Genomic DNA, 26,771 nt, shown 5'->3' with positions numbered 1-26,771 from the left:
ACAGTTAAAAAAATTGTAAATCCAAATATACAGGAATGAAGACATCCTGTTGCACTTACTACTCGCTGTTGTATAGATTTTGCTTTTACTGGTTTTGTTTTGATTTGCTTAAATGTCAGAGATGGAAAACACTTAGAATTCAACACTGTGCAGTATTAAAAGACATGTTACACAAACTCCTGCAGAATAAAGTGAACTAACCAAAAACCTGAAGTGTTGACAGACACTAAAGAATTACAAACAGGACAAGACTCTTTATTAAACAGTATATTACAGTCGTAGTTGGCAGATGTATTTTTAATCAAACTATAAGTCACTTCAGAGTCACAACCCTCACCTGGTATTGTGTTTGATGGGTTGACGCAAATAGAACAGCATTAAACTTTAAGAAGAATGGTTGGCACCCAAAAAAAAATCATTTTTCAGCATTTCACTAGTGTTGTTGTTGTTTTTAATTTTCTATACAGAATCACTCCCTCACTAAATCACTCTAATCCCCCAAAGGGATTATTTTTTTTTTAGTATTGTAAAATATATCACAAGAAAAAATGTTGCTGTGACAGTTTTTTCCAGTATCCTACAGCCCTAGTGCAGTTAGAGCTGGTGGTTAGTTTTCCTCCACACTTCAGCGCATAAAACAGCACATGCCTCATATTGAATTGACAGCTTGCTTGGCAGTAGAGCAAAAACCCAGGTGTACCCCAGAAGCATTATAAATAATACAGACTAAAGTCATGAGTTTTTTTCTCCTGTGGCTCGTTCCAGCTGTATCTAAATGGAAAGTCATCAACAAGATGGAATCAAATTTAACTGCAGCGTCTCCACTACCTGCTGCTGTTTTCATAGCAGCTGATGGAGATCTGGCTTCATCCCTGCTGCTTCATATGCAGCCTCTACTCCTTTTAAGCAGGTTTACCCACACTCACCACAATACCACAAATGGAGTGCAGTTAGTGATTCGTGGCATTGATCTTTTGCAGCCTGGCTTTGTGATTTACACTTCTTCAATGAAATGCCAATATAAACTTCCATAAAGCCCTGAGAACAGGCTTAAGCTGTACTGTTCTAATAGCTGCACTCGTTCACTGTGCCTCAAATGTCCTGGGACGGGAAACTGTGTTTTACCAATACACAAGAACTGACCTAACTTACCTTGATTACAGAGGATGACTGCTTTTTTTTTTTTTCAAGGTGACAGGACTTGTGTAGTTTCAGGTTTAGGAGACAGAGACAGTGATCAGATGATAACAAATTAGTCTCATTACCAGTGTCGTCTCCAAAACTATGCAACTGTCCAAGTCTTATTAAGTCTAACGCTGATAAATATGGTGTTGGTGACAATATCCTCTGAACAGATTGTGGTATATGCATGTGGTGCAGCTGGGCAGCTTTAGTCCTGGAATGCAGGAATCACTTCCTCCTTGTATGTGTTTGTGTGTGTGTGTGTGTGTGTGTGTGTGTGTTCATGTCCTATTGTTTCAAAGTGCCCCAGCAGAGGAAGACGGTGGAGCATAACACACTCAAATGCAAACCCAGATGATTGTGTCATCACATGCATAGATACGCGTGCACAGCCGGCTGTAAGGCTGCAATTAATAGCGACTGGCCCAGAACCATCCTGTTTTTGTCACTGTTCCTGCAGTTGTTGGCTCATGAAGGTGGTTACACAGACCGTAGCCTTCACGCACAAAAGCTCCGAAGCACAGAAAAGTTCTTGAAATCCTCTTGGCTTCAGAATGAAATTGGAAACATAGTCCTCATCCTGGCACTCAGTTCCCGTTCACCAACTGTAATAAAAGTTCTGTGCTGGAATTTGTCTCGTAACTACTGGTGCAGTGGTATAATGATAATTGTTGTACATAAGTTAATGACAAATCCAAATGAACCAGGAAAAATAGACTGCTGTTGTGTTTTCATTCAGTATTCTTGTGTTAACATGAAACAAGAACTTTAAAGCAGTATAGACTTTACTGGTCTGTCTGGAGAAGCTGACATGAGAGAAACAGTAGCAGGTGAAGAGGTTTATGGCCCTTCAACACATACACATTCACTTATTAGAGTTTCCCACAAAGACGATAAGCACATCTGACCTAGAAAAGCCTAATTTAACAGGTTGTACTGATCAGGGTTCACTATAGAGAGGGTTAATGTGTCACAATCATTAAGTTTGAGCCCCAGGCTACAATGAACATGTAATGTATGCAGACTGGAACTTTACACTTCCTATATAATCAATGAGAGCGGTAACACAAAGTGTAAGTGCTGTAGCTTCACTACAGAGATCTGTGCTGAAATGTAAAAATAGTGTAGACTTCAAAATGTATTTCTCATCAGCTGCTGATATACATGCATTGGAAATTTGGTTTAGCCTCGTAAGTGTTTCCTTTCACTATCATCTTAACAAAAAACACTGAAACAACAATCTTAACAAAAGGAAATAGAATAGAAGAGATATCACACCTCATCTTAACTCCATCTCTCCTCATCTTGATCACCATGTCAGTATTTATTTTGCCAATACTAGCTTGCGACTCCATCCATCTTCATTCTGTACATAACCATCAGTGTACTAGGTTCAAACATAGACAAGAAGACAAAACACAATCTTCAACAACAGCTTTGCATTGTCAGATTTGACTGGTAAAGATTCTCCAGCTCATCCAACACAAGAAACAGTTTGAGTGTTTTAATGTGTTCAGTGTAACCAACTAAACTGTGTTCCAAGGCTTACATAGTCATTTCATGGACCATGTTGTAAAGAAAACTAGGGTTTGAGTAATAATGTCAACTTTTAGACATCAGAAAATTCACATCTACTGTGGAAATGTTACCAAAAAACCATTTGATGCCAGTAATGTCCTGCTGTTAGCAGTAATCTGTATTTCTGGCAGTAATTATGAGCCAGTGTACTGTATGTTCACATGCTGTGCTGGATTGTGTGCTGCTGTTAAGGTTTCTGAGCTGTTTATCTCATGCTCACAGAGTCAAGCTGAAATGCTTTATTTTAGGATTTTTTTTTTTTGCCCAAACCCTCTGAAGCGGACAGTGATGAGATTTAGCTTGTATGTTCAGTTAGTGTATTGCTATTTATAACATATGTATGTAATGTAAATTATTGCAAGTACTCCAGTTTGTCAGTTTGTGTGAGGTTTAGAGTTAGCCAAACAACAAAATTACCTGAAGTATGTTGTTCACACACTACGCAAACAGGCGTATACAGTACATTCTGTATATACACACTGTTTGGGTGGGTCAGAGTTGCGTGAGTGTGTGAAGTGTGTGGTATGTGACTTCACAGGCTGACACTGAATGTGGATCTTGGTGGCATACAGAGAAAATAAATTATATTCATGTCAACAACAACATCTGGGATGGTTGTGCTTCTGTTAGAGACTGAAGAGTTTCTCCTTTATAATTAACTTAGTTCGTCTGTTAATTGTTGGATGCGTTTCAGTAATACAGTGAAGAATAAAGTGTCCATCAACCAAGGCTCTCTTTTAACTGCAGGTTTTGTGACTCCTGGGTTGATGTTGTGTACAGAGGATGGGTTTGATTTAATGTTTTTGTTGCTGAACTGGAGCAGCCCTGGGAACTGTGGGACACTTGCTGTGCTTGTGTTCAGTTGTGTTTTGCTTGAGTGAGTTGCTGTTTTGTTAAAAGACAGGTGTGCCTGTTCAAATCACTTCACTGCATGCAGCTTTACACCTCACCTGTTCCACTCCTGGGGGCAGTGGGTTGTTAATGAGTTGTGTACCTGTTGAGACAGGAAAAAATAAGCAGCGTGACCAAATGTAGGTAGTGGTTTAGGAACTGTGTATTTGTAATTGTCCCTTGTAGATACCTTCTAAAGTCTTCCACCAAGTACAGAGCTTACTTAGTGTTGCAGCGCTTGATCCATAAATTCCATAATTACCTTTCAGCATATTATAATTCAAGTGGTCTGTGTTTAAGCAAGTGTCCTACCCCATTGTCTGGACTCTGTTCTCAGGTTGTAGAAAATCAATGATATGTGATTGTAAATGTGAAGTCACATAACCCACAGTTCACACATTCATCCTATATCAAATCATCTACATTTTATGTTTAGTCCTTTGACTTGACTGAGAAGAGAGAGCTGCAGAGGGAAGTTCTGGTGTTCTCCCCTGTTTTACCTTCTATAGCTTTGACTAAGCAGGGCCAGAGCAGCATGCTAGTTTAATTGTGAATGGTTTGTTTTGTCAGTGGTTGTACAGTCAAGTCCTGCTTTTCACTTCAACAAAAGCTACCAGAAAAATGACACATTTTTTGCATTATTGTTGGATTTTAAAATTCGTTAATCATCCTAAAATGAAGTGAAATTTGTTTTAACTTGTTACAAAAGAGCTTATTTTGAATATCACTAGTTGTTAAAATATTGTCACCTTCCAAAAATAATTGCCTTTGTCATTTTTGACAAACATAACTTTTTTGCCTAAATCATCAAATACAGTTTCTGGTTATGGCTTTTTTTTGTCTCCTGAAAAATCTGAAACAGTTTCATATGCAGTTATATTTGGGAGGTGATGATATATTATTTTGAGTTATTAGCAGGTACATTAAGCAGAGGACAACACAAGTTTGTTAAGTAGCTAATGATAGCTAATTTTGTTCTTATAGATCTGTGAGGCTTGACTGAAAGCAGACAGTTATCTATTTCAACTTCCAAATCACTGGAAAAATCCCTGCCGGAGAAAGTTAACAACTACTGTAGAGTGTGTGTAACATAACATAGAGGGCTTCAGTGCAGTGTACCTCCTCCACCAGGTTCAAGTTATAATAGAAAAGTGTGTTGTAAAATAGCCTGTTTAAGTAAGAGTTGAAAAATGTCAAGAGACAGTCATAAGTAATCTTAGCTGTCAGGTTTTCTAGGTTTCCTTAGATTATACATGAGACCATGTGAGAAGTGGAGGTGACAGTAGGTGAAAGATGTCATTCTCCTCCTACAGCTGTGATAGTTTTATATGGATAGATAGACTGATACAACCTGGATCCTGTTGTAGAGCAATTTTTTTTTTAACCTTCATTTAGAAAAAATACTCTCAGTAGTAATTATTAATTTACATTATGATCAAGGTGTAGAATAGTGAGATGAATGATTTTTTTCTGATTCAATGAGCTCCATGCTGATTGCCATCAGCACTACATAAGCAGAGAGCATCAGGGTTCAGCCTTGGACATGAAACGGTGACCTAAGGTGACTCTTCTCAGATAACCAGACTCTCTAATCTGACATGAACTCTGACCTTGTCTAACTCAGTCCAGCAGACCTGTCGGCCGGCAGCTGTCAGCCTCACAAGACTGATTTTCCACCAGATTTACTGTAAATAGTAATACACTGTCTGTCGGCTGCAGTGAACAGAGATGAACTTGTTCTGGATAGGCATTTGTTGAAGGGAGCAAAAACGCATTTAAGCAAAATATTTAGCCCAAAAGGACAAAGATGGAAGTTTTCTTGGCCAAACAAGCAAGGAGTCCTGAAGTAAAATAAACACTGCAGCTCTGTTTTTTCTCTCAACTGGTTGCTGGAGTACAATAGAGGTGATCACATGTTGATCTGTTTTGTTTTAAGTGCAGAGAGGGAGAATGAAACGCATCCAGGGATGTCCATATGTTGAGTATATCATACACTCTGCCTCATACAGGTGTTAGGAGGGGTGTGACATCTGTGACTTATGCATTTCACACAAAAAACTCACACACATCTGGCTTTTGTCTTCAATGTGAAACTGAATTTGTGTTCATTCTCGTGTCAAATCACTGCAGTTGTCACATGTATTTATTAGCGCCAGCTCCTTTTTCTAGTCTAATAGTGTTCCATGCAGGAATATTATTTGTGGTTGGTAAGACAAGAGGGATGACATGATATCAAAAAATTCTAGGTCTGGCCTTAATGTTTTTTTTTTCCACTTTTTCAGGGATATACACTTTAAGTTTTCACAAATACCTGCCATACGAAGAGTGTGGCACATCATTTAGTCAATGTACACACTTCTGTCTTTGAATGCACATATGCTTGTACTCATCCCTGCTCCACAGTGCAATCACTTGCCATGTCATGACCTTAGACATCAAACATGCATGTAAATAATACATGACACGATGAAGTGAATGGTAAAGGTGATAAAACAGCATAGAGCAGCATACGACAACACTTTCACTAATGGCATCACTGACACAGCCACTGAAGAGGCCCCACTCATGATAAATCAGATGTTCACCAACAGGCACCTGCTACTGAACGTGATCTGAACATGTGTTACAGCCGACATCTGGACTTTACAGTGTCTGCACACACTTCACACAAAAATAAAGATAGGTTGTGTGTGAAAGGATGCACCGGTCTTGTTAAATTTATAAAGCAGTCTGGCAAAGATGATAAGTTGTAACTTCACCAGTATTACCTTGTGGTTTGCTGCTGTGTAATTCTGTTAAATTACAAAAATTGCATGTCCACCGCCAAACCAGTGTTGAATAGTTGAACCATCATGTCCTGGGAAATCTGTGGTTTTCTAGTTTGTTTTTGACATCAAAAGAAATGAACTAAAACCAAAACAGAATGGCTGTATGAAAAGTGCAAGTCATCTGTAAATAGTGGCATTAACCACATTAAACAAACCAAACATATTTGCTCTAATGTTTGGTATAAAAATGGCATTACAATTTTACAGCTACACCAAACCATCTCTGTCCTGGTGGTTTCACTATTGTTTGTTTTGGCACCGTAAACTGACTTAACCTGCTGCTCTATCTACATCGACCAAACAACACAAGATCTGTGTTGATGAAGTCATGAGTCAGTAGCGTTTTCGCCCTTGAGTTCTCACCTATAGTTAATTCACATGAGAGTCAGAAACTTTGCTAATGATAACAATAATAATAATAATTAAAATAAATAAAAAAAACAATAATAATAATAATAATAATAATAATCAGGGTTCGTTCAGGTGCTTGAAATCCTTAAAAATGCTTGAATATCAATGTTGTGTTTTCAAGATCTGAAAAGTACTTGAATTTTAGTTTAAGTGCTTGAAAGTGTTTACAGTATTACTCTGTAATGTGATTTGTAATGTAATGTGATTTTTATTTTTAATATTAACTCTGCCAGGCTAGATGGCAAGCCAGAGCTACTTACAGAGAGGTGATACATTTTGAAAAATAAAACTTTATGTCAAAAAATAAAATTAGTGGGTATTCTCAGGTCGACTCCAGGTGCATTTTTAACTTTCTTTGGCTCGGTATGAGTGTGTCTGAAGAACGCCAAGTGGCTTCTGTTTTTTTAGAATAAAACTTTGTGGTCTCCTTTAATTTCTAAATTTTTTGTTATTATGAAACATAATTTGAGATGTTTGTACAGCATTTCCGCAGGTAAGGTTTTGCCGTGGTGCAGTGCTAGGGCAAAATCCATGCTGCCACGCCAACCATTTCATACCAAAAAAATCATCACTGTCACATTAGATTTATTACACATATATATAATAGGCCAGGACAAACATCCTGCCCCCTCAAATGAAAGTTTGGGAAGCTTCAGGAGGTAGGCAAAAGGTAAATGAGCATAAAGCTTCACTTTCACCTCTGTTGGGGCACGGACTGCACCGCCCTGTACCCCCATAGTATTATAAGTAGGCTGGAAACTGCCGCATGCATGCGGTTATTAACCAAAACTCACACGCGTGCACCACCCTGCCAAACCATGTGTGTGCAACCCCCCCCCCCCCCCCCCCCATTACACTGCCACACCAACAGATTAATTCCACAGGAAATACTGTTACAGCATAATACAATGTACATCATCAAACCCATAATCAGTGTTTCTGCTTGTAATCTTTGGCATCATGCCATACATTTCAAATAGAAAAGTCATCATTGACTTATTATATTCAGGAGGTAAGGAAAAGGTAAATGAGCGTTAAGTTTCAGTTTCACTTCCGCGGTCCGTGCCATGTGTACCCCCCCGATTACACACTGCCACGCCAAGAGATCAGTTCCATAAGAAGCACTGCTAATAATAATAATAATACAAAGAAGCTTTTGGTTTCATCATCCCAAATCTTTTATTTGTCCAGTCATTGCAACATCAGAATTTATTTTATGAGAAGTCATAGAATGATGGATGGTGCTGTTATGAGTTCACCACATAACATACTTGGACAGTAGTTTACATAAGAACAGAACAAAAACGGATTTGTTGACTGGTTCTGAAGTAGTTGTATGATGTTTTATGTTATATTTTTCCCCAATTTGCCCCAATGAGTACAGCAGTCTTTGTTTGTTGAATCTGTAAATTCCTTTGATTTGTGATGTTGTGTTTGTGTATATTTTTGCTCACTTTTAGACATTTGTGAAGAAGCATTCCGGCTGGTGTTCAAAGGGGAATCATACCAACGGCGTCTTGTTTATACCAGACGGCGTGCGTTCAGTCAAGCAGTCAGACACAACAGCTAACCAATCAAGTCCAGTCAGGCTGTATGTTGTTGCCACCAACACTGGCACTGAGCGCTATATGAGTCATCTCTGGTCTGTCTGCTGACTGAAGACACACTGTCTCTACCCTTCACTCGGCTTCTCTCTTCTTTTCTCTTTGCGTCTCTTTGTCTCTCTTCCCTCCACCACAGCGTTGTTTTGGTGTGAGTTAGACTTTGTCATCTTTCCACGGCCTCTGTTCTTCCTCGGTTTCTCTTCTTGTTTTTCAGGTTTTGTTTTTTTGGCATTTCTTATTGACAGTGGAGGTGCTTTTTTTTTTTTTTTAACAGTGGTTGTCCTTCAGTTATTTAGCTTTTTTCTGTGTTGATAGGTACAGTGAGAGACTATTTTCCTTAGATTTTTTTTTAGTTCTTGTAAAGTGAAAAGCATTGTAATGAATGTACACACTCTTATTTTAACCATTAAACATCTAAACAGATGCTGTTGACCAAAAGCATCCAGTGATCTAAAACTGTTGAACCACTAATCCTATGAATACCTGTAAATAATTCAGGTAAAATGCGGTTTCTCAACTTTTTTATTGCCATCAGATATGACCTCTTTGGACATTCAGAGGCTCTGTTGTGCTGTAGTTGTGAAGATGTGTTATTTTCCACAACATTGATTCACCAATAAAACCCATGTAGTTTGATAAATGACAGTGTTTTCATGTACAGTTAATAATACATTTATCTAAAAAATATTAAATATACTTTGAACTTTAACATCTACATGTTCAGTAAATTAACTGTAAGAAAACAACTGATTTTCAGTGAAAAAAAAATGCAAAATGCAGAGGGTAGTGTTAAAATAAATGGTGATAAATCACTTAGGAAAGGTTAAATATAGAGGAAAAATTCATTTGGATGTCACCACAAAAATAGTTCCAGTTCTTTAAGGGTTCATATATATTGTTGAAGTACATTTTTTCTTTAAAAAATCTCAAATAACAAAATCAGTCTCACCACAACATCTACGCTGGAGCTTTTGATCATCTCACATGGTCTTCATCCTCACATGGATTTTTCCTTGTTGGTGTGGAAACGTTAACGCTCGAATCTCCATTTTTCCAAGCACTTTCAGGACTTATTTTCTTATCCGTGTTAGCATAAAAGCTGAGATGGAAAGTTCATTCTCCACACGGAAACATGCTGCTGACCAAACAATCTCACCACAAGCTCCATTTAGTAGCTATTCTGTTCATTCTCAAATGTAATAATGATAAGTATGTCTCTCATGTCAGGAATTTAGGATTAATATTGATATTCCAAATGCAGGTTTGGATCAGGGAAACCTAAAAATGGTCACTTACAATTATTAATCTGTAATATTCAAAGTATTTATAGTATTTGCTAGTGCTAAAAACATTTAGCTTCTAATGTGTTACCAGCTTGATCAGACCAGAATGTAAAAATGTCATGGCTTTTTGCCTCTGATGTTGTATAAATATCCTGGTGACGCTGCAGTGAGAGTCGATAGGGGTGTTTCTCTTCATAATTTGAAAATAGTGCTACCAAAATATTAAAAAGAAAGGAAACATCTTAATTTCAGTGTGTTTTATCCATTCAGGGCTGTATCAGAATAATCAGTTAATGTCACGTCTGTTATTTATTCCTTTGGTCTTCAGTGTCAGATGGTGCACTGAGAGTGAACCAGTACATCCCCACTCTAAAAGATATGTTTTATTCATGTACATTTCATATTGAATTCCTCTCCCACTGCCTCAGACCTACTGCTAAATGTAAACACAGCTCACTATTTATAGAAAATCACTGTCAGTACCTTAGTATGCTGCAAAAATCCAGCTTTACTACAAAAGTCAGCTTTTCAGGAAAGAGGGGGGAAAATGTGTCTGGATTTCCTGTTGAAGACAGATGCGTTCCTGTCTTTCCCTTTAAAATGATCAGAAAGGGTGTTGTAGGAAAAAGATTAAATAGCCAAGAAGGAATGTAATACAAACATATTCCTATGGAAAGAAACATAAATGCATGTAATCCTCGAACATGTATGCATACTGCACAACTGTACAAACATGGATTCAGTTTATCAGTACATATGAGTGAAGAATGAAAGTAGGAAGCATTTCATAGTGACACTAAAGACAGATCTCACCTGTGTACACAAATATATGCTGTTGCCCATTAAGTTGGGGGAAAAAAAAAAAAAAAAAAAAAAATATATATATATATATATATATATATATATATATAAAAATATATATATATATAGATGTGTGTGTGTGTGTGTGTGTGTGTTTTTTTCTCGTGAAATGATTGTGATTTATTTTTGACAGATTGTAACTGGGACTCGGTATGTAGGCCTAGTCATTGTACCAGGTCAAAGGTGATTACTGACGGGTATGAATAGGAATAAAACGAGGAATCTGAAAAGAATGTTCTGACACTATGAGCAACAGTGTATTATGTATTGGGTCAGTCCATCTCAGTTCACCCAATGAGTTAAACCCCAGCTCCTCCAATTTTGATGAAATTTTGTGTATGGGTATAGATAGAAAAGCCAAACTTTAAAATTTTAACTTTTTCAGACCGACGGTTTTCGAGATATCGCAATTTCATGTTTTCACTTTTTTGCAAAAAAGGCTGTGGCAGCCAAATTTCAAATTGCTGTAACTCAGCAACCACTGGTCCAGTTTTAAAAAGCAAGGTATTCTGTAAAGGGGAGACCATACGGAAAAACGGCCTTTTTCACGAAAAAGTGGAAAAAATTAAATTGCAATATCTGTTAAGTGTTGGTCTGATAAAGTTAAAATTTTAGATTTTGGCTTTTCTGGCTATGAATTGCCTATATATCTTACCAGATTTCATAAAAACTGGAGCAGGTGAGGTTTAAAAATGCCTTTTTTTTGGATGATCTGAGATGGACTGACCCTATTTTAAGGTTGGAAGTTTCCATGAACCTGGGGTTAAATCTCTTTACGTGTGGTGTTTGGCCATAAGGTCAAACTTATTTTGAAATGTATAGAAAAGATAAAACGAAGCAAATTTTTCATCTGATAACAGCATTTTTTAAAATAAAATGGTTACAAATATTTGTGAGCATTTTATTAGAAATATCAAACCACTTGTGTTTGTAGTGAGTGTCTGTTCAGTGTGACCCATTTAAGGGTTTGGTTTTCAGTCATAGTTTAACTGTAGTTTTACTTGTGTTTTACAAATAAAAAATAGGCTGTTTTCTATTAAGTGAAGTCTCATACATACATTTTGGTCTAGGACGTCACCTGTTGTAAGAAATGGAACTGGTTCAATGAACAGATGGTAAAAGGTTAAACCAGAAACTTGTGTGTTGATGTGGCACAAAAAGCACAAACAGTGTAATGAGAGAGCCTTCGCTGACTTTTGTTTTCTTTTCCCGCTTTTAGGCTCGTAATGTCAACACAGGAGAACTGGCTGCTATCAAAGTCATCAAACTGGAACCTGGTGAGTTATCGCTCCTCCTCCGTTTACCTCCCTTTGTATTTCTTTGTTTTCCTCACTTTATCTCCACTGAGACCTTATCTATCATCCATCACCCTTACCCCCCCCAGTGAAACAGTCCTTTCTCCTTTTTCTAGTTCTTCTGTCCAGACCTGTTTTTTTGTTGTTTTTTCTTAGTACTATTCCACATGGGTTGGGAAAACACAAACTGTTTAGTAAGTTTAAAATAAACGTGTGCACACATATCATTTCACTGTAAATTGCAGAATAGTTTAGGTCTCAGTTTTTATTTTTATTTTTTTTTATTTAACCTTTATTTAACCATGAAAAATGACTCATTGAGGTTAAGTCTTTTTATAAGTGTGTCCAGGCCAACATGGCAGCAGCAGAAGTTAAAGAAAATAGAGATTTCATCTATACATCCACACTGAAAACATACATAAGTATTAGGTATCAAATAAACAAAAATACAGTAAAATATTAATACACCCTTGTTTCTTCTTGCTTGCAGTCATATAGTAACTTGTGTGCATGTATTCATCTGCTCCCAGGTGAGGACTTTGCCGTCGTCCAGCAGGAGATTATCATGATGAAGGACTGTAAACACTCCAATATTGTAGCCTATTTCGGCAGTTATCTACGGTAAGAATTGTTGTTATTGTTGTACTTTAAAAGTATGTGTTGCAGAGGGGAAGAACGAACAACTTCTGTCTTACTAGAGTGAAAAAGAGTAGCACAAGATGTTACATGTATGAAAATAAACATAGAGGAAGACATGTGAGAAAAATCCCTCACATTAGATGTTTGTGTTTGTGTTAGTGTGTGTTCTAACTGTGTTTTGGGTATGTGTGTGTGCAGGAGAGATAAGTTATGGATTAGTATGGAATATTGCGGAGGAGGTTCACTGCAGGATATCTATCACGGTAAGACAAAACACACACACACACACACTCCACTTTTTGATCTCTAGTGTGTTTTCAAAATGCTGTCTTTTTTGCGGTTTGTCTTGTTTGTAAAGTACATCTACCTTCTTAATTTTGCTGTCAATCTCTCCCCTTTCCTCACTGCTTTTTTCTTTGTTTTATTCATCTAGTAACTGGGCCTTTGTCAGAGTCACAGATCGCCTACATGTCACGGGAGACACTGCAGGTAATACATGCAGCATTGTGTATTGAATATACAGTTGTGTTCCTAAGTTTACATACCCTGACAGAATGCGCATTGGGCAGTCTTGGATGTTCCAATATGACAATGACCCAAAACACAAGGCCAAGTCGACCTGTCATTGGCTACAGCAGAAAAAAGTGAAGGTGAAGGAGTGGCCATCTCAGTCTTCTGACCTCAATATCATTGAGCCACTTTGGGGAGGTCTCAAACATGCAGTTCATGCAAGAAAACCCAAAATCTTAAAGGAACTGACGGTGTTTTGCCAAGAAAAATGGGCAGCCTTACCATCTGAGAAAATAAAGTGCCTCATCCACAGCAACCACAAAAGACTTGAAGTTGTCATTGATGTTAAAGGGGCCAATACAGAGGATTAAGAACTAGGGTATGTAAACTTCTGATCAGGGTCGTTTGGATAGTTTCTGTTGTCAGTGTGATTTAAAAAGAGCAAACATATTTGTTTGGTAATAAATGGCTTCATCTAACCACTAGCCATGAGTGAAAGAAAAGTTTTCGTATTATCATTCATATTCTCTGAAAAATGGCCAAAGAATCGCAAATTCTGCTAGGGTATGTAAACTCATAAGCACAACTGTATACATGGAAGTAATTCTTAGACCACCTGTAATTCTGTGCAGAAACGTTCCTTTAATATGAACCTCTGATAGGACTGGGCAATCACATGATCTTAGATTCTTATCAGTCTTTATCTGGCCAATTATCTACTTTTTAGAGCAATTGTACAGCTTATGTCATTGAAAAAATAAATAAAAGCACTGTTTTCATGTATTTCTATCTGGGCTAACATTTATTTTCAATGGCCTGTTTCTTAGTGTAATTACAGTATTTTACAGAGGGCGCTTTGCTACCTTATGTTTGTAGGATTACAGTAGCTAGCACCGATTGCTAGGCTAGTAAGTTTATCTGAGTCCGTTCATAGCAATACTTTAGCCCCTGTCTGCACTAAAGTGTTCGGTTTTAGTCTGCATTAATTTGCAGTTTATTTAACATGTTGTTTTGGCTCTTTGGAAGAAAAGACTTGCATGGACTCAAGAGATGCTTTTGAGTTACAGTTGTGTGATAAAGTTATTGATTCATAATAAAACTCCAGTAGGGCAAATTAGACCACCACAGTCTATGTAAAAAATGGAGGCACTGTAGTTATACATACACAAAAATATGGATGTGTTTGTTTACATCATCTAAATATTGTCAATAGTACTGTGATATGTTTGATCAATATTATGAAAAAATGCTGAGTTTCTAGTCACATAACAACAACAATAAAAGCCATCGCACGTCTAAGCCTCTAGAAACCAGAGAAAACTAACAGAAAACTTAGTTTGGATGGAACTTGTCTGTTAAACGAGCTGAGAAAATTGTGATTCAGATTGTGGATCATGATTTTACATCAAAATGTCATCTAAAATCTAAAATATCATCTTTTGCCCAGATTGCCTCTGTTCTTAGAATAGTAGTTGTTTGTAGATACCAGATCTTCTTAATTCATAATTGTTTCCTACGGAGAAGTTGCGATTATTTTTACACCTTATTTCCTTATTACAATTTAAAGCAGTTTTATTTATCTTGTGGCAGATTTTTTGAGTCCGAATTTAGCACAAGGCAAAGTTTAACTTCATCCCAGTTGTCTAATGATTATTTCCAAACATGTACAATGTATCTACAGTAACGTGTGTCATCCAGATAGAAACATACATCAGAATCAAGCAAACATAAAAAAAACATTATAATAAATAACAGAGAAACGGTCATACTGCTATGTCAGGGTTCCCATGCATCCTGGAAAACCTGAAAAATGATTGACCAATTTTCCAGTTATGGAAAACATATGGAAATGAGAAAAAAGGTCAAATCTCCTAGAAACGGTAAAGCTATCCTGGAAAATTATTTATCCTCCCCCTGCCTTGTGACCTTGTGTGCCTAAACTGCGATGAAAGAAAGGAAATATGTTTTCAGTGATTTATTGAAAATATACAAATATTTTAGAGGAAGTGCAGGAGAGAAAGTAAGAGAGAAGAGAAAGTTGAGTTGGGAATTGTCCAGTTGAACATTGTAACTCCAGTTTCAGAATCAGAATCTCTTTATTGTCATTGTACAAGTACAATGAAATTGAGGTAGAGCTCTCCGGTTTAGTGCAAGAAATTACAAGGCACAACAAATAACAGTAAGAAGGCAGACTTATTTACATTAGAAAAAATAAAAAAAATACAAGTACTGCAACTAGGAATGTTTGTAAAAAAGCTGAAAATGTCCTGGAAAATAATTTCAGGGAAAGAGTGGGAACCCTGTATGTGTTCTGAAAAAAGTATGTATTGAGTTCTGTTTTGTTTTTCAGTTTGAGTTCTGTTTTGTTTGAGCTGTTATTATGATGGTGTGTTTTCTTACTGTAAGAGCAGATATTCACATCATCTGTGATTGTCTTTCCAGGGGTTATATTACCTACACAACAAGGGCAAAATGCACAGAGACATCAAGGTAAGTGCAGTCTTTATGTCTTATAATACACATGTCAGAGAAACCTCACATCACAAAACTTGTACACGCGTGTTTGTCTAAGAGCGTTTTAACTTGGAGATTAGACACAGCTGCCAGTTTTGGCATTTGGAAAGTTATCACTGATTTGTGGCTGCAAGCGCTGCTGATTAATGACAAACCATGTTGCAGAAAACTTGTGCTGAGTGTGCTTCCCAAGTTAATTTGAGTTGACTTGAAGTGTGATTTGTGGTCCGTGTTGCGTTTGTCTCTAACAGGGAGCCAACATCCTCCTGACAGATAACGGCTATGTCAAACTAGGTGAGTGGAACATGCAAGCCCTGTGCAATTACCTTCTGCTTCAAAAGACTGCACTTCAATGGCCTCTTTTCCTGACTTGGTTTCCTTCACTCTGCTCCCCCTCCCTCCCATTCTGTTCTCTCCTGCTCTTTTTTTTTGTGCCTTGTTCTCTCCACAGCTGACTTTGGTGTATCAGCCCAGATCACAGCAACACTTGCCAAGAGGAAGTCATTCATTGGAACTCCATACTGGTGAGTTGTGCTTGGTTTTTCTTCATTAGCTCCTTCTAAACTCCACATGAATAGATGCAGGTGGAGCTAATGGAGGTGTTCTACAGATACAAGGATAGGCGTGGGAATTGAAGCTAGACTTAATGCCAGTGGTATTATGACTTCTGCTTATTGTTCTCATTCTTTATTGTGTCTGTTGTAAGGAGGCCTACACAGGTTTTCATCACAACAGAGCTGCTGTATTAGTCATTTTTATGTATTAACCAAAGTCTGAACATAGTATTAAACACTCTGGAAGTACTACTCCCAAAATGACCTTTGGCAGTGAGGACACTCCTTACAAAAATTCTTCAATTAGGATTAGTTATAGAATGTAAACACGAGTTTAAAGGCTTCGGCTTCAGCTGCTGCTGCGTGTCTTGAAATCATCAAAAAAAATTCTACCTGTCTAGCCAGTTGGGTCATATAATGATTTTACGCCTTGGTAGTGATAAAATTTATGCTGATAATGGGATAAACTTTTGCACTTGATAAGGAAATATCTAATGCCTTATCATAAAGAGGAAATAAACATGACATTCGTGAAATTCCACATGCACACACGTTATCCATTTGGCAAGTAAAACTTGGAAGTCTGTTTGGTGCACTGGAGGGTGAATATTTTTACTGAACTAGTATGTGGTTTTAAAAGAAGCTTTCTGAGAAACTCTGCTGAGATCAGTGTTCCTGTTTTTGTTAGAGTAGTATCTGCTGCGTTCTACCCACTACCCACTGTTTTATCTATTTGTTTGTCATTTATTTTTAAAAACATACACATGTCAATGTCATTACACTGAGATTAGGGACGTGCACCCCATGTTAATATACTAAAGTTTGGTGAATTAACTCTCTTCTTTCAGGCCTAATATGTTACCAGTGTATTCTTCAAACTGGCAGAAGGACTACATTATATAGTGTGAAACATAATGATATTAATCAGCATTGGGGGTAAAAAAAAACAAAAAAAACTATTGTGAGAATATCTTGTGCCCCATTACCCAACCCAACCAGTTATTTGATTAACCTTGAATGAATTTAAGTGAATTGTATGTTCAGTGATGACACAGTTTTCTTTTGTGAGCTGCAGTTGCTAGTGACATATAGAGGAGACGGGACACTTGAGTAAAATGCATAGTGCACACACAAACTGTGATCACAGAAACAGCAATTGATAGGAAACATACAGTATGTATCTGATTTTTGATGACAATTTAGAGTGGGTTTTAGTGGAAATTAATCTTAATTTCCATATTTATAAGCGGAATTGTTGGAAATATGGGTATTTGATGAGTTCTCAGAAGACAGTGTAAAGCATAGGTCATGCTACAAAAGTATGACCAAAAACATTTCGTCCCTCATCCAAGAGACTGGATGGGGGACAAAAAGTTTTCAAAAGAGCTAAACCAGTCCAGTTGAACTGAGAAGAACTACCAGGAAGAATATTATGGAATGTTGGTCATGCATTCATTGCATTAAAATAGTGGTTTTCAGACCTGTTGTGGAAAACATCACTGCTCATTGCTTTAAAAAATAACCTAAACAGTCTAAGTATGTAGCACAGAACCAACAGTCACAGATACAAGTCGTGCAGTGAGATTCTGCTGCTTTTCTGTTAGTAGATTGTAGATGCAGCCAGGGGGAAATACTGGAGGAAATTCCAGTATTATTTGTGTATGTAGAGATTTAATTATCCAGATGTATCAGTTGGAGAAGTGAGCACACATTCTTGCTTTCTTTCCTAATCATTTCATTCCCTCCTTCTCTCTCTGTGTCATTGTGCAGGATGGCTCCAGAGGTTGCAGCAGTGGAGAGGAAAGGAGGTTACAACCAGTTATGTGACATCTGGGCCGTGGGCATCACTGCAATAGAGTTGGCTGAACTACAGCCGCCCATGTTTGACCTGCACCCTATGAGGTAACAGCAAAACACTGGCTGCGTTTGACCGCTACAGTGCTTACATGTTTTATACTTAATCTACTTGGCTCTGTAACACACAATTGTACTAGATCTGTAATAACCTGAAGGCAATCTATACAACCCAGCTAGAACAAAAACATCAGCGTATTTGTTTAATATGGCTTTTGATTAGTGGTCAAGTTGAATCCTGCTTCATGCCTGTTTTTATATTTGTGTAATTTCCTTTCATTTAGTCTGACCGTGTTCTTTTATTTTATCCTCATAAATTACTTTGCCGTCCATGTGTTTTATTAAAACCAGTACTACTGTTAATATTATTGCAGACAAAAGGTTGCATCCTTATCTTTCTCTTCTCTCCACAGGGCTCTGTTTTTGATGACCAAAAGTAATTTCCAGCCTCCGAAGTTGAAAGATAAAATCAAATGGTTAGAAATAATAATATCAATAATGTCTGTGTCTGTTGCTCAACACCTTTTTTGTGAATACAAACACTGATACAATTGAGAATATTCCCTCTCATGTCTTTTCCGTGTCTCTTTGTTGGATGACAGGACGAACAATTTCCACCATTTTGTCAAACTAGCCCTTACCAAGAACCCAAAGAAGAGGCCCACAGCTGAGAAACTGTTACAGGTGAGAAATACAACAAAATCCATGCAGTTCTTTAAAATGTCAAGATTTCATCCCAAGAAACTGTGTCATTTAAAGTGGGATAACAAAGCCACACTGCAAAAATCAAAATCTTCCCAAGTGTGTTTTTCTCATTTCTAGTCAAAATATCTCATCACACTTAAAATAAGACATAATCAGCTAAAGAGTAACTTTTCAGTGAGATAAAATAACTTATTTTTAGACGGTAGATCTTGAAAACCTTATTTCAAGAAATCTTACCAAGATAATTTTCACTTGTTCCATTGGCAAATTTTGTTGCTTAATTCAAGTTTTTTTTTTCTTAATTCAAGCAAAAAAATCTGCCAATGGAACAAGTGAAAATTATCGGTAAGATTTCTTGAAATAAGGTTTTCAAGATCTATTTTCTAAAAATAAGTTCTTATATCTCATTTACAAGTTACTCTTTAGGTGATTGTGTCTTATTTTAAGTGTGATGAGATATTTTTGACTAGAAATGAGAAGAATACACTTGGTAAGATTTAGATTTTTGCAGTGCATATTTATTTCTGTTTACACACAGCTGAATAAGTCCATATGAAGCGGCTCTGTTTATGTCCCTCTGAGGTATTCATCGATACAGTGCAGAAAATAAAAGATTAGTGCCGACTATAAACTTACTCAAGATGTCAACGTGGCTAATGTAAACACAGACTAAACCCTTATCCCACTGGCTTACTCTTCTCTAATCTGTGTCTCGAACAGCTCAAACCCATGTTTTTCACAGCGATACCTCTTCAACCTTCATCTGATTTGCTTATGACCGTTTATAAAAACAAAAAAAAGATACCTGCTAAAACCAAGAAATATATATGTGGTAAAAGAAAAAGTTGCATTCTATGTTCTGTAAATAATAATAATATTGACTCCACTCAGCTGTTAATTCTCGCTTTGTCACCTATGCATAGATGAGACCAAGCATGTGCAAAGCTCTGTATTTGTGAGGCTTTGCAGACTGTTTCGGTCATGAATTAAATCCCGTCTTCCGATTATTGATCAGATGATTGATGCGTCTCCTGTCTGTCCTCCAGCACCCTTTTGTGTCACAGCCCCTCAGCAGGACCCTGGCTATCGAGCTGCTGGACAAAGCCAATAACCCCGACCACAGCACCTACAATGACTTTGACGACGATGACCCTGAACCTGAGGTAACATTAGACCTTCTCTGCTTTTGCTTTTAAATCAGAAGGGACAATGAATTAGTAAGTGTCTTTACCAGCATATACTTTGTGTCCCAGAGCAGGTTTTCAGATTATTTTGAATACCTGATTATTATTTTTTTGTACCTTGTTTCCCTCCCTTCATCTCGTGTCCTCCCATCTGCTCATTTATTCCTCATCCATTATATTCACTAATCGTTTGCCATTATTCACCCAACTCTCCACAACCTCAGTCCATCTTTCTCTGGCACATGTGACTCATGCTTCCTACTCTCTTCCCTTTTCCTTCTTCTCTCCTTTTTTTTTGTCTCTCCATTTTCTTTCTTCTCACTCACCTGTTTTTTTCATCTTCTTATTCATCTTCTCTTATCTCACCTTTTCTTCCTCCATGTAGCACTTCTCTCTTTTTACCTTTCTTTTCTCCTTCTCTCCCCCTTCATTTTTTCCTCATTTCTTTTTGTCTCCACCCCTCTCCCCCACCTCCATCCTCTACTTCCTCTTCAGTTTAAGTACAGGGGTCATTTCCTACCCATAAGCCCCGGTGCTCGACGCGCACCCCGTTTTGCGGCCCGTAGGAAGGTACCAGTGTGGGCTTCGCTGTCTGCTGTGATGTCATTCTAACTCAGACGATAATGCCGTTTGTTGTTTCAGTTGGACAGCAACCACAGAACTGAATGAATAGAAAGTGCATTTCCATTAAAGTTAGTCTGCGGTTGTCATGGAAACTGACACCGGCATGTGAGATTCAGACAGTTGATGGATTACCGTGGCAGTTGCGTAATTAGACTAACACGCCAAAGAGTACTTGTTTTTAAAGTTTGTGCTTGACGTGAATGTGCAAAACTAAACACAAGATTGTGAAGTTGAAACGTAATCAGTTTGATTTTTTTTTTTTTTAATTTACAACCCTGATCTCCTACTAATCACATAACAGGGTACTTAATTAATAATTGATTATTACAAATGCACCAAGACACAGAATATATTAGCATTTAAATCAAGCCTTTGCATAAAAAACTGAAAAGATGGTATTTTTTCCTGACTGTGCCAAAGTTTGGTTTTGTTTTTACTTACCAAGTAACACACACCACACTAAAACATCTGTCCTCACATTCATGATGGCATCCTTTAGGATCCCATATGAGTTACTCTGCAGCAGACCACAGAATATTCAGCTCCTTTCATTTCAGTTCTGTGGCCAGTAAAGCATCTGGTCAATACAGAAATGATGCAGTTCCTAAAGCTGGTCAGACTTCATCACAAACCTGAGAGTAGTATATCTTTACCACATCCATGAGAGTTGTAGCTACTTGTTTTATATTAGAAAAGAGTATTTAGGAATGTTTAATACAAGCTACATGTAATGTGATGATGTCAGTTAGGAACCCATCTTTATCTACTTTGGCCATTGGAAGTAGTGTAACTTAGTAACTCAGTAACTTATAGGGGTTTTGTTAAACCTATAACTCCTGCTTTCCACTGCATCCAGCTGTATTTGGTTACAGCAAAGCCACTGTCTGTGGAGTCGATTGTAGCCGCTCTACACAGTGCTTGTGTTTCCACTAAAGTAGGCACCCTGCAGTATGTATCAGATGCATCCCAGAATTGGCTCGGTCCTCAGGTCTATTTCTGATGGACCTGCATCATTGGAATGTCAAGCATCACAGAATAAATGAGACGCACAGGAAGTCAGATATACAGGTGATATAGACAGGGTTCCCGCAGGGTCTGAAAAAGTCTTAAAAGTCTTGAATTTACAAATCTGCATTTCATACCTTTAAAAAGTCTTTAAAAGGTATTGAATTTGATGTAGTAAGTCTTCAGTTATGTTGTCATAAACTTGTTGGCGGTATTGTGTTTAAATGTGTCTGTTAAATGTCCAAGCTGCAAAGAAAGTAACGTTAGTCGACTCAGTTCCACCCATTCCAACCTGACAATTTATACTGAAATTAGGAACCACTTACTGCCAACTTTGCAGCTTCCGGTGAGAAATGTCTCGTCATGGTGGGAATCAAGGCGTTGGAGTAAAAAAATACATTTTCCTAAATTGTAGTAGTCAGGAATTTTTTTGTCAGTATGCCAATGAAATAAGCTGTGAAATAGGCATTAAATTCTGTTCTAAGTGTCTTAAAAAAGGTCTTAAAAAGTCTTACTCTAACTAGTAGAAACCTGTAGGAACCCTGTATAGAGTATTTGGTCAATTTTAAGAATGAAATACCATGTGTAAATTCCAGATTGTATAAAATCACAGTATCAACATCAGTTATAAACTTTAAGTCAAACTACTGAAATGAGAAAACTATGAATGGATCTATTTTTAGATTAGATTTGATTATACTTTATAGGTCCCACAACAAGAAAATTCAACGGTCAAGGCAGCAACAGAATAAAGTGCAAGAAAAAGTGTGCATGCATAATACGTTTTTTTAAAGATAGTACAAAAACAATATAAGGTAGTTTTCAAAAGGCGCCTGTCATTGGGTTTGACTATTCCTGTAATTTGACTGACCTGGTGTGTGTAAGCATGGTTTGAGGCTGCTGTGTTGTGACTGAAGTGAAAGTGCAGAATCGATTTTCCTCAAGATGGCATATTACATACTGTGCACCCATCGAGCCATGTAGAGTTTTATATGTATTTGGCAGAATTTGCACATCACTGTTTGGAAGAAACTGCACATACAGTCCGACGTTGGCCAGGGTGTTAATATGATAAATGCTGTCATTACATGATATACAAAATATAATATTCCAACACATTTTGCCTTTTGTTAGTAGAATTGATTGTATTCACATTTTCACAAGTTTACTCATGTCTAACTTGATAAACATTAATTCAAATTTGTTCTGCTGTTTATTAGGAATTTGTCCTTTTTTAATCTAATGTTGTTAAAAGCCAGCATATGAAAATGAACAAAGTAAGCATAGTTTTTTTTTTTTTGCATCTTTTTTAATTTCTTTTTTATGTTGTTTTTGTCTTGTTTGATCTTTTAACAAATGATCTAAACTTTAGATCATATTGTGGTTTTAGATTCTAAAACCGCAATAAAGCACCTTGTTGGTTCAACTTTAAGATGATAAGAAATTTGCTGTTCAGTGATAATGCTTGAGTTCGACTGATATGAAGATGTTTATCATGATGGCATCTTTTGACCGTGTTTATTTTAGTGCATAGATAATTATACTGTTTATTTTAATGTATAATATTTATCCTACTGTTTATTGAGCTTAAGTGCGGATTAAATAACGAAACCTTATGTTACCAGGGAACGTTTGGGTTTTTTTCTCCTCCGACTGTTGTTCTGTTTTGTTTGTGTGGTTGCAGAGTGTGGCTGTTTTGCTGTGTCATCAAATCACACCCACAGGAAATAGCAGAGGGACTTTGTTTTTTTTTGTAAACCTATTGTAATCCTCTCAAGTACCAGAAAACTACCACAATGTCTATATCCTTTTAGCAGCTTTCTGATGGTGTGTGTACGGCTTTTTCTTTCCTTGCAGTCTCCGGTTTCTGTTCCTCATCGTATCCGGTCCACCAGTCGGAGTACCAGAGAAGGGAAGACACTGTCAGAGATTAACTGTGAGTTTTTGGCCAAAGTCAATATCAACAGATTAAGTTAATGAAACCCAGAGCATGCATAGGAAATTACTCAAACTTAGAAGCTGATGTGTCTTGTATTGTTCACTCTTCTCTATAGGTTTGTTATAATAGTTTCCTCTCTCTCTTTGTCTGTTTTCCAGTTGGTCAGGTTAAGTTTGACCCTCCATTAAGAAAGGAGACAGAGCCCCACCATGAACCAGTGAGTCCGTTGTTATAGTGTGTGTTTACATTGTTGCTTGACATTTGTGTGTCTTTCACTTCACCAGTACCAGCATGACTGATCCTCACATAATCACAGGAGGCACCCAACAACACCAGGCCCACCCACAGTGTTCACAGTAGTTGTTTTGAAGTTATTAAGTGAGTTTTTTTGTAATTATAAATGAGCCCCATTCATATTTTTTAAGAAGCCAAAACAGTATTCTGCCCCGAGTGGAACCACTAAAGGGTGGGGGGTTGTGTGATCTGGATGCCTCACCGATGTCTCTGAAAAGAGGTATTTGAGGAATGTTCAGATCTGCACCTATCCAGAACAGGTTACAGGGATTACATAAACGACTCTGGGATCTCCAAGTAGAAGTGATAAAAAAGAGCATCTGATGTACTTTGCATGCTCTGCTGCCAAAAAGCATCTAAGCCCAGATAAGCAGTATATTTAGTCTAAGTCACTGCATCACTTTCATCGCATGACAGAAAATATGACACAAAGAGCAGTCAGCTGCCAACTACAGCATAGTGTCATATTAGATCTGTAATCCTTAATAGTAAATATGCAGTTTCTCATGTTATCTTATATTTAGAGTAAATATCTAGAGGCTTGCAACAGGCAAGATAGTAATCAACAGGCTTATATTGCAATTTTAAAATTTTGTTGACTGAAAATGGAAGTTATCTGTATTTGGTAACAGTATGCAAGTATCAGCCTATCAAAATACACATTTGTTCTTCATTCTGTGAGATATTTCAGGAGCTGAAGCTCATTTTTCTGTTGCTTAAACTTGTGAAGAGAGCGGTGGATGATAGGGGACAAATGGGATGGTGCAATATTTCTGCACAGTAACTGTGTTTTGTTCAGGTCATGCCCTCACTTTTCTGTCCTTCACCCTCTTCAGCTTTTTCTCACTTACTCCTTTGCACTTTTCCAGTTCTTTCTCCTTTTATTTTCCTCTTCATTCCTTCTCTTGTCAGGTTTACCTGAGAAGCCTGTGCTTGTAACAAACCAAATTCTTAGTCGGATGTAAAGTCTTATGAAGCAGTGCGACTCTTGACAGCGTTCACTCACTTTCATCCCTTTGTCTTTAATTTTCCACTCCCTCTTTGAAAGTGATAAATTTGGCGTCTCATGCTGACCAGTGGGTTTTTAAGCTCTTCGAGATCAAGTCATTCAGCTTTTAGGTGCTGCCTGTAGTACCATCTAGTTACTACCACCCTGATAATGCCAAAACATCTAAATGTCTCTACTAAAAATCCTAAAATCCTTTACACCAGCACAACACAGTAAGTTTCTTCTCCATAATGAAAAAGAGTCTGTAACTGTTGACTGACTGTGCTGAGCAGACTTTGTACATGTTTAAACAGGTTTATGTAATGAACAAAAAAGTGACACACTCAGAGCAATAAGAGGGAACATGGGATAATTTGGCATAAGACTTAACTAAACTTGGCTGAATTACCTCCAACGTTGGAAACTCCTCAAGAATGCAGGGTTGGGACAGAGGTGAAGACACGCCCCTTCTGTGTTTTCATAGTCTGATACTTCATCAGTTTTTTAACAAACTCTGATTGTCTTGACTTGCACAAAGAAATTAATTTATATATATATATATATATATATTTTTTTTTTTTTTTTTTTTACATTGTTACAGATGATTAACAGTTTTAGTCAATTGCTTTATGGCTACAGGAACTAAAGACATAACATGAATAAAAATACAAATTTTTACCGTAACTAGATGCCATATATGACAGGAGAAGCACATTCACACTTAACATTTTACAAGAAGCAAACTTCTCTTTTAGTTGAGCAAGAAAGATTTTCAGAGGAATAATCTCAATTTTACAATATATGCATTTTTTCAGGATTTTCAGAGCAAAATCTCAAGCAATCAAATTCATTTGATATATCGCCCAGCCCCAGTTGCTTGTTTTTGTTTTATTTGTTGTTTTTTTTTCCCCAAAGTAAGGTCCCATGATGCACAACTTTTCAAATGAACCAATAGGAAAATTAAGTTGTAATGATGAGGTTTTAACCAGTAGAGGCGCTCACAATCCATACAGTATATATCACATGTAGAAAGTAATTACCTGGAACTAAATTGTCAAGATTTTGACCTGAATTGACAACACCACTGAATAAAACCTCAGTTTTCCATTTATTCTGGTGAATAGTTTTTTTTTTTTTTTTTTTTCAATAGTTAAAATTATAAGTTCAGTATTTCTTTATGTAGAATGTGATATTTTAATGTATAGTAGTTTCTTCTCAGTTGATCTGTTTTTAATCTCCCTCCACACCAGTTTCTTCATGAATCCCGCCATCCTTCATCCTTTCTCCTTGGAATATTATCCCAATATCATGTCATAACCCTCTGTTATGCTGACCCATGGACTAGCAAAGCCCATTTTTTGGATTTAATCCTTTTTTTCATCCATCAGCCTCTCGTGCTGCCTTGTTCTTATTCCTCCCCCCACTCTCTCCATGCGTCCAGGTTAATGTATTAACTGAGGTCTCTCTCGCTCTGTCTTGCTGACCAGTGTGATTCTGAGCCCTATCTGGACTGTGTCGAGGAGCTCTACTATACCGCGAGATCTAATCTGGTAGTACTCTTTCTCTCCCTCTCTACCTCTGCCTCTCCCTCTGTCCACTTAAATTAGGCTTTTTCTCATCATATCACCTCCTTCTTGTCTTTTCGTTGCTCTTGCTTTCTGAAACCTATCTTTCTCTTTTTTTTTTTTTTTTTTTTAATTTTCTATTTTTCCAGCGCTGGCTGCTTGGTGTCCAGTATTTCTTTTTGTTCACTTTAGCAGTTATTTCCATCCATCTCTGTTCATTTTGTGCTTTTTTCCAGCCTTGGCTTCCGCATCACTAACTGGTGTTGTAGTTGTCATGGTGATCAGTCTCTGGTGATACTGTGGTGTCTTTTTTGTTTTGTTTTCTTAGATGTACGTGAATTCACACACATACACACAGGAAAGTCAGAGGTCGAAAGAGCTGCGAGGCCGTTAGTGTTGCAGTTCATGTGTACATACAGCTGATTTCTAAATATACACACATCTTAAAGTTTCCATTATTGTC

General features: G+C 37.3%; 1 protein-coding gene across 13 annotated transcripts in view; it reads left to right on the top strand.

Annotated features, from left to right (window-relative positions):
* map4k3a (mitogen-activated protein kinase kinase kinase kinase 3a) overlaps positions 1-26,771 on the top strand; it is a 46,892-nt gene that overhangs the window by 2,822 nt on the left and 17,299 nt on the right. For 8 of the 13 annotated variants that reach the window (XM_030155315.1, XM_030155323.1, XM_030155316.1 and 5 more), the window contains exons 2-15: positions 11,858-11,915; positions 12,464-12,554; positions 12,771-12,835; positions 13,006-13,061; positions 15,525-15,572; positions 15,848-15,890; positions 16,048-16,120; positions 17,921-18,052; positions 18,418-18,480; positions 18,607-18,688; positions 19,756-19,872; positions 23,380-23,458; positions 23,620-23,678; positions 26,231-26,293. In XM_030155315.1, the coding sequence (XP_030011175.1) occupies positions 11,858-11,915; positions 12,464-12,554; positions 12,771-12,835; positions 13,006-13,061; positions 15,525-15,572; positions 15,848-15,890; positions 16,048-16,120; positions 17,921-18,052; positions 18,418-18,480; positions 18,607-18,688; positions 19,756-19,872; positions 23,380-23,458; positions 23,620-23,678; positions 26,231-26,293 (1,029 nt within the window). The remainder of the gene's footprint in view (positions 1-11,857; positions 11,916-12,463; positions 12,555-12,770; positions 12,836-13,005; positions 13,062-15,524; positions 15,573-15,847; positions 15,891-16,047; positions 16,121-17,920; positions 18,053-18,417; positions 18,481-18,606; positions 18,689-19,755; positions 19,873-23,379; positions 23,459-23,619; positions 23,679-26,230; positions 26,294-26,771) is intronic. The other 5 variants (XM_030155325.1, XM_030155321.1, XM_030155324.1 and 2 more) reach the window with 1 other exon arrangement.

The sequence above is a fragment of the Sphaeramia orbicularis genome, chromosome 15, assembly GCF_902148855.1.
Source record: "Sphaeramia orbicularis chromosome 15, fSphaOr1.1, whole genome shotgun sequence".
NCBI lineage: Eukaryota > Metazoa > Chordata > Actinopteri > Kurtiformes > Apogonidae > Sphaeramia > Sphaeramia orbicularis.
Note: the sequence above shows the minus strand (reverse complement) of the source record. Positions and strands in the feature narration are given on the sequence as shown.